General features: G+C 50.4%; 1 protein-coding gene across 3 annotated transcripts in view; it reads right to left on the bottom strand.

Annotated features, from left to right (window-relative positions):
* Positions 1-273: 273 nt before the first annotated feature.
* LOC119744567 (leucine-rich repeat protein soc-2-like) overlaps positions 274-8353 on the bottom strand; it is a 42464-nt gene continuing 34384 nt past the window's right edge. For 2 of the 3 annotated variants that reach the window (XM_038220549.1, XM_038220550.1), the window contains 6 exons: positions 3844-4102; positions 3333-3493; positions 2947-3072; positions 2181-2331; positions 1784-1911; positions 275-910 (listed from right to left, as the gene is read on the bottom strand). In XM_038220549.1, coding sequence (XP_038076477.1) covers positions 554-910; positions 1784-1911; positions 2181-2331; positions 2947-3072; positions 3333-3493; positions 3844-4102 — 1182 coding nt within the window. In that variant the 3' untranslated portion in view covers positions 275-553. Of the gene's footprint in view, positions 911-1783; positions 1912-2180; positions 2332-2946; positions 3073-3332; positions 3494-3843; positions 4103-8353 lie in introns of all 3 variants that reach the window. The other variant, XM_038220548.1, reaches the window with a different exon arrangement.

Here is an 8353-nt window from a genome sequence, read left to right as displayed (position 1 = left end):
CTAATAAGCAGATTATACCTTTCTTCCTTTTGCTGGATGCCGAAAAGTGGACATCTGCTTTTCTTTTGTCAGAGCAGCAGAGCGCAGAATGTTTTTGTTTTTTGGGTTTTTTTTGGTTGTTTTTTGCTACCATGCAGAAAAGCAGATTTGGTCCTTAGGGGACCCCCCCCCCCCCTCGGTATGACGAGTTCCCCTCAGAAATAAAATAAAGAAATTTAAAAAAATTGTCCCACCACCCAACAACAAAAAAGAAACATCTTTTGATGACCCCTTCCCCCCCCCCCTCCATCCCCTAAAAATCTCGCCTTCAAGTTGTAAACACGAGCAAAAATGATTCAAAGAGTCAGGGGAAAGTGGCCAGGAAATGCCTTAGATTGGACTACAGAGCATCTGGATTCCAACATTTTCCGGGGCCGTAGAGCGGGTCCCGCACCCCACGATGTAAGGGCTTTGCGCTCCGCGCTCGCATATAAACAATTCCACTTTGGGAATTTAAGAACCCCCCCCCCCCCCCTTCTGGGATCAGGGAACGGGCCTGCATGCCCACTGGTATTTAAAACCTGTGGTTAGCAGCCGATTCCGGGGGTGAGGGGTTGCCAGTGTAAATGATATTGACCAACTGTTCAACAAGCCTTCCGTCGTCCGCCTGTCTCAAGAGCACGTTCTGGCTTCGGTTGTGACGGTAGAAGAACTGGCTTACGTCGGCGTTGGTGTCCAAGATGACCCAAACCGCTGGCTCCTTGTTGCCGACGGGAGTGAGGCGGAAAGTCTCCGCTAAGGTCGCTTGCAGCGCCGCTCCGCCTGGGCAAGTTTCGCGGAGCAGTTCGCACATTCCGACGGTGCAGTACACAGCCACGATGCGGCTTCGCTTCAAGTTGTTGGTCTTCAGCTTGTCATTGGGGCTGTAGTCCTGCCAAACAATGATTTGGGGGAAGATGTACTATAACTTAGCCTCTCAATTCTTTTAATTAATGATCTTTGATTTCATTAAGTTCATTCGTCCTTAAGTGTTTGCCGCAAATTGTTTACTTTTTTCTCACTACTCTGCATGCAAAGCCTGTCCTGTTCGTTTCCTCTTCCTCTTTCAAGAGTAATTGTGCGTGTGTTGTATGCGTTTGTAGAGGAATTTCCCAGTGCGGTTTGCCTCTAGTTTTGTGCCTGTAATTTGTGCCTAAAATTTATAGACTTTTTGCTCTTGCAGTTATCTTCTGACTGCACATCTGATCATCATGACGAAAAGAATGATACGAAAATCTCTCGTCGTTGAATTTAATTGAAAGATTCGGAGCTGTATTTCTGGTGGCAACGCGAATAGGTGCATATTACATTAGATCTGAATTAGAATAAACCAGACAACCAAACACCCCAACAGCCCCACAAACAAATTGACCACCCAAGAAACAAACGAACACAGCTCTGGTTTATGATATCATCGTGGGTTGGGCAAGGGCGGATCCAGAACACAATTTTGGGGGGGGGGGCAAAAAATTTTTTTGGACCCCCCAAAAAGTGGGTCAAAAAAATTACGGCGTGGGGTTCGGGGCCCGCTTAAGGGCCCCGAAAAATTGTTGGATTCTAGATGCTCTGTGGTGCGATCTGAGGCAATTTCTGACCACTTTAACCAATGTTTTTTTGAGGAAAAGATGGTGGTGTACTCATTGCCTGCCTTTATTGCGATGTCACATCAAAAAAAAAAAAATTGGTCTCGTTTTTTTTTTTGGGGGGGGCATGGCCCCCTTTGGCCCCCCCCCCCCTGGATCCGCCCTTGGGGTTGGGCTATTACCTGTGGTGTCAGTTTCTTATTTCGCAGCTTTTCGGACATTGTGTTGATCCAGGATTGAACCGACTTTTCCCCATCGTGCAACCAAACGATGTCATACTTCCAAATGCGGAGCGGACTGTCGCACACTCCTTAATCGACGACGTCAAGTGAAATTGAAAAACAAAACAAAAAACACGTCAGTTACAGTGCTTTTGTAAAAAGTTGCACGACCTATCGCCCTTTCCATTGGTCGCTGGCGACCTCTGATGTTTGCCTTCTCATTGCATAGATTTTCGCTCGGGTATTCGGTTTTAAGCCTTCACTGTGAAAATGGTGCTTAGACTTTAAGGTAAAACTTAAAACTTTAAAATCGATAAGGCAATAGTGCCTCCTTTGGCGTTTGAGTCTGGCGATTTACCTCCCATCCGCGGCAGCATCACCCGGTTCTCTTCCGCGCGGAACAGCCCTCCACGCTCCTCCATCTGATACATGCATCTCTCCAGCAGGTTCTTATCTCTCAGCCGGTTAGCGTACAAGCACAGGTCGCGCAAATTGCGCATGTCGTCAACCTGCAAGGAGGATGAACGGATAGCCGATTTTCTCGGAAACAAAAATACTAGGCAAGCTGATAGTAAAGCTGGTCCCAGCCTTGTATACCAATTGGGTCCATAAGGTAGTCAATTCAAGTCGAATGTTTGGACCAATTATTAAAGGTGCGGCTGAAGCACACTCTAAAAACACCTGGTTAAGAATGGACCCAGAATCCGAGTCTATATCTGCATGCACAGTTCTTTTCTGGGCCCAAAATTACCCTTCTGTGGTCAAAGGAAACCTTTTCCGGGTCAAATATGACATTTTTCTGGATCATTTTGACCCAGCATTTTTTTTTACCCTGAAAAGGACTGTGCAGATTATAGACTCATATCGGGGTCAATCTGACCCAGGAGTTCTTAGAGTGCAAGTCTGATCCACAAGTGACGGTCAGTGAAAGAGTCGGTGTGATTACACAGCGCGGTAGGTTTGGCCCTCTGGGACCAGCAACAGGTGTATGCGCCTAATACTGACGAAACTATAAAACGGTACCATCATTAGGTATCAAAGGAAAGACAATGTATACTCTCTCTCCAAGTGACTCGTGCAACACCAATTCAGGCATCGTTTTATAGAATAGCATATCAACGTACTTTGTCGAATGGGAAGATGTCGATCATGTTCTGAGCGAAGCAGGCAATATCCAGAGCCTTCAGCTCGCCGAATTCATCCGGAATTTTTGTCAGCTGGTTCGAGCGCATCTTCAACACTTTTAAGCCCTAAGGAGGGGAATGGTACATGATTATGTTCAACAGCTGTCAGAAAGAGGACTTTTCATCCAACAGAAGCTTGTGATTGACTTGCAATTAGCACAACTTATAAGAGAGATCTTTCACCGGCGGACAACTCTTAAGAGTGGGTCTAATACTCGTTTACATTTTTAATCAACATAAAAATATGGAGGGAAGTCGTTTTTTTTGCGATTTCCGCAAAAAACAACAACCAGATCTTGTTACATGGGTCCTTTAAGTTGTCTCACCTTCATGCCTTTTATATTGGTGGGAATGGTCTGGATAGCATTATTGGCCATTGTCAACAGCCGTAGGTTGGCCATCCTGCAGAGAGACTCGGGGAACACGCCAATTTTGTTGTTGTTCAGATACAACTCTTCCAGGTTGGTCAAATGTCGAATTCCATCACCTAGTAAAAATGCATTATTCAGTAAAATGTTAACGACCTGATGACGACGTCGCGCTCTCTACGAAAAGCTTAGACGGGCATTCGTAAATAACACACCCTAAAATATGTGCTTGGCTGGTATTAAATAAGGGGCCTGGACGCCATTATCTGCGTCCAGGGCCGGCCCTTAGCTAGTTTTAAACGTACATTAACTTTAATAAGTTCACTCTAAATGTATGAACATTAAAGGTACGGATTTAATATGGGCCAGCAGAAATTGGAAATGTATTTCTTTTTTAGACAGTTATTGCGATTCAAATAGACGTGTTACAAGTGGGTTCTTATTTTCAGGTCCATACAAGAACACCTACCGATTGACGTCAGCTGATTGCTCTTCACGAACAGCACCTGGAGATTGTCCAGTCGGAATATGGCGGACGGGATGGATTCGAACTCGTTGAAGCCAATATTCAGGATCGTCAAGTTCCTCAACCGCTCGAACTCGTCGGGTAGGTCCCTAAGGTTGTTGTAGGTGAGGTAGAGTCTAGTCAGCTGTACCAGAGACGGCAGGGCGCTCGGAAGATTACTGAGCTCGCATCGGGACAGAGACACCGTGTTGGTGGTGGATGCCTGAAAGACGAGACGAGAAATAAACCCTAGCAAAGCTCAGTCTCTCAGCACACAATTCTATTGAATTGGCTCAGAAAGGCTTTTCAGTAAAGATTTTCTTTCCATGCATGGTCGGTCGGTTGGTCGGTTGGTCGGCCGGTCGGTCGGTCGGTCGGTCGGTCAACCAACCAATGAGATATTGCATTGATATTGACCAGCATATTGTGGCGTCGGTGCCGGTCAGCCGGCAGAGGGCGCCAGCTCGGTACTGCGGTGGAGCCGTGCAGTGGAGCCCGTGCTGGTCGGCCGGGGACTCAGTATAAGCACGTTGTTGTGTTGTGAGCTGAAAGAAGAGAGCCTAGTTGAAAAAGTGTGATAAAACAAACAGCCTGCAGCCTCGAGAACCTGAGAATTGCTTCTGTGATTCCTTCTGTCTCGAGAACCTGAGAATTGCTTCTGTGAATCCTTCTGTCTCGTGTGCATGGGACTTGGTCGACGTTACATTGGTGGCAGTGGCGGAGAAAAAACATGTAAAACTTCGAGGATTTTTCGCCATGAATACACCAGGATGAGTTAGTTTGGCGTCCGACTCGCCACACGGCGGGGAGGGTCTCGCAGAGTGTAGGCCAGCCTGGCGAGATGTCAAGCAAAAACGTTCATCGCGGTGGACGAACTAGAGTCCTTTTACAGTGATAGTCAAGGGAGTTTTACAGGGGAAAGGGGGCGCTTGCTGGGTCTCTGGTGTCCGAATCTCTTGTGGGAGGAAATGTGGAGGGTAATACAGCGGGTATAGTAGGCCAAAGCGGGCGCATAAGTCACATGCCATGCAGTTGCAGTGGAGCGGAGCCGATGCAGTTACTCCGCATACAAGTCAATGGAGTGGAGCCAGGGAAGTTGCTCTGCATGGGAGTCTATGGAGCATAGCTGGCGCAGTTGCTCCGCACGGGATCGGGAGTCTATGGAGCGAAGCTGACGCAGCTAATTCGCACACGGATCAATGGAGCAGAGGCGGCAGAGTTGCTCGACACAGGAGTCTAGAGGAGCGGAGCTGGCGCAGTTGCTCCGCAGACAAGTCAACGGAGCGGAGCCAGTGGAGTTGCTCTGCACAGGAGTCAATGGAGCGGAGCCGGTGGAGTTGCTCAGCAAGGGAGTCTATGGAACGGAGGCCAGTTGCTCGGCACACGAGTCAATGCAGGAGTGGAGCCGATGCAACTCAGCACACAACTCAATGGGGCAAAGCAGGAAGCCACAAACCATCATAATTATTATCAATGGGGTCGGACACCGGTGATCCTCCCTGATAAGTTTGACGGAAGCCTCGTGGTCTGACTACTTGTGCCATTTTGAGAGTGTAGTGGCAGCCAATCATTGGAGATAGGCCGAAAAAGGCAATGTTCAATGCATCCCGTCTAATGGGTACGGCCAAGAGGCACTGGCCAATATGGCACCATAGAGGCGCGGAAGGAATGCCCTTCCATCATGGACAATTTTGAACAATGGTTTGGGGTGACATCACAGATTCCACTACATCCGACTCAATGTCGATGTGCACACAAGGACGTGATGAGTCACTCAGTGGCCCCGGACAATCGATTTGACGTTATTTGGTAGCCAAGAGCCCTGAAGCGAAGCTTCCCACACAGTTCCGCGAAGATTTAGCGGTGGAGGCCTTTTGCGCCACATTTTCTCAAGGAGAGCAACGACGTTGACTAAGGTCAACAGGCTCAACTTAGAAAAGGGAAGCCGGGAGCTAAAAACGTTCAGACAGTAGAACAGCCTCCCCGAAACCAAGCTGAAGGAAGCGCACCAGCTGTTGGGGCTTGGAGCACACCAAGTTTCCGCCCCCAAGTTGAGTGTGATGGGTGTCACAAACAGTTGAAGGAACTGCTGGTGGGAGCTGTCGATAGTACTAGACAAGACAAGACCACAGATCCTTGGAAGCCTGGGACCACGAAAAACTGAAACAAGAACAACACAGTGACCCTGAGCTGGGAAGGATCATGTATTGGCTAGAAGATGGAGTCCCCATATCCGCAGGCCTATAGCTGGATGGACGTATACGTCTCGGTGTTGGATGAGGGCACGAAGTATTGGTGGGCCAAGTGGGAAACATTGCGACTGTCCCAACGGTGTGGAAGGTCGTGGTCCCACGGGCGAAGATGGAAGATGTCCTGAGACTGGCCCATGACAATATGACTTTGGGCCACATGGGGATCACCGGGACGTTTGCGCAGTTGCGGCGGGCTCCCGTGTAATGGAGGGGAATGCAACGTCAGGCAGAGACTTGTACATGAAGTGCCATAAATGTGGATCCAAGAAGCTACTGCCACGTCCTCTAAGAGCCCCACTCCAGCAGCACGTGGTGGGGGCTCCTCTTTGCGATCGACCTCAGGCTTCTGAGGACAAGGGCCAAGAATATACGAGCATCATGGTGGTAGCCGACTACTTCACCAGGTAGGTAGAGACGTTCCTGATTCCAGAGCAGACAGCAGAGATGGTTGCAAAGACGCTCGTCAAACAGGTATTCACACGGTTCGGAATCCCCCCCCCCCCAGAGATCCACATGGATCAGGGGAGGGAATTCGAGGCTGGCCTGCTACAAGAGGTCTGTAAGTTGCTCGACATCCAAAAGACCCGCACCACGCCGTTTCACCCTCAGTCAGATGGCATGGTGGAGTGTTTCAACCGCATGGTGAAGACCTTGCATGCGGAGTATACGTGGACGAGAATCAGGATAACTGGGAGGAACATCTCTCGTTCACTATGATGGTGTACCGTACCGTTCCTCTCAGCATGACTACACCAAGCTCACACTGAATATGTTCATGCTCGGCCGGGAGGTGGGACTTCAGCTGGATTTGGTGGTGGACCTACTAGAGGTCTTCTCATGCCGAACCGAAAATAGTCCACTACAACCGACTAAAGCCATACCTGGGCGACGCCAAGGTGGATTGGTGGAGACGCACTGCTCAGAGACCTCGAAGGAGAATGATCAAGCCTCGGAGGCAGGACTACCGACAACGCTACTCTAAGGGAAGGTTTTATGCTGCCAGATCCAACAACTGCTAACACGGACGGCCCACCGGCCGACGTTGGTGACCAGCGAACTGAAGAGGGCCTGCCTCCGGCTCGGAGGAGGCGGGAGACACCACTGCTAGACGTGACGATGGCTGCTTCCCCTGGTGAGCGAAGTGGAAAAGGAACAGGATCCCAGGCAGTAGCCAGCGAGACTAGGGAGGGAAGGAATGAGCAGGAACCTTCCCCACCATCAGAGCCAGTTCCTAGTACAGTCACCCGGGCTGGGTGAAAAATTGTTCGATCGAGCTGTTATTGCCTCCAACTAACTGATTCTCCACTTACTCCTTCTTCTTACAGGTGGTTTGCCCTAACTGCGGAAAGACCTTCATCAGCAGAAAAAGCAATTTGCAAAGGCACCTGCGGCCGGCCTGCGAGGTGTTGCGCCCAGACCATCCCTACCTATGTGCCAAGGGAAGCGGCATCGGGTTCTACAGACGCGATATATCTGCATGGTGGTTGCAGAAGCAGATAAGTTGGACGTCCACGCAAGTACCGGGGAGCCGGAGGATGATCCCAACCCTTTAAAGCGGTCTTCTTCACCTCACCTCTCTCGGCAGGGGACCCTCCTTTTTCTGACCAAGGAACTGCAGGACAGTCCCCGTCATCACCCCACTGAAAATACAGCGGAGTCCGAAGTTGAGTAGGTTGGAGGGCTGCAGCCACTCGGAGTGGTCCTCCAGATCGTCCCTCCCACAGACGTCAGTCGTCTAGACTGGAGGGTCGTGTCCCAACGGAGCGGCCCCCGATGCCACCATCGCAAGCGGCCGTGACCCCGTGAGGACCGTGGAACCGGAACCAGTATAGGAGGCACCAATTTGGCCAGGCCGCAGGTGGAAGCCTAGGAACCCAGTCCCAACCGATGCTACCAAAGGAGGGAACACAGACCGAGTCCCCCGCATCCCTCGAGACCCCCATACCACTGTTGAATGGGCGGACCCGAGTTTCGCCTGCCGGGTCTCACGTGAGTTTCCCGGACGGGACCAGGCTTCAGTTGGATACGGCCAGCACAATCAGGCAACCAAGCGCCACCAGAGTGGCCAACACACACATGGAGGTCCCCCTCTGTGAGCACCATAGAGTGGCGGCTGGAAAGGACAGCTCACGGTGTGGACACCGACAGCCATCGGTCGTGACAGATGCAGGTGAACCACATGTACGAGGTCCCTGGGCGTCTTCTTCAGACATACCAGGGAC

This window comes from Patiria miniata, unplaced genomic scaffold, assembly GCF_015706575.1.
Source record: "Patiria miniata isolate m_02_andy unplaced genomic scaffold, ASM1570657v1 HiC_scaffold_7, whole genome shotgun sequence".
In the NCBI taxonomy this organism is placed as follows: domain Eukaryota; kingdom Metazoa; phylum Echinodermata; class Asteroidea; order Valvatida; family Asterinidae; genus Patiria; species Patiria miniata.
The sequence above is the reverse complement of the archived record's forward strand: the minus strand, read 5'-3'. Positions and strand labels throughout refer to the sequence as shown.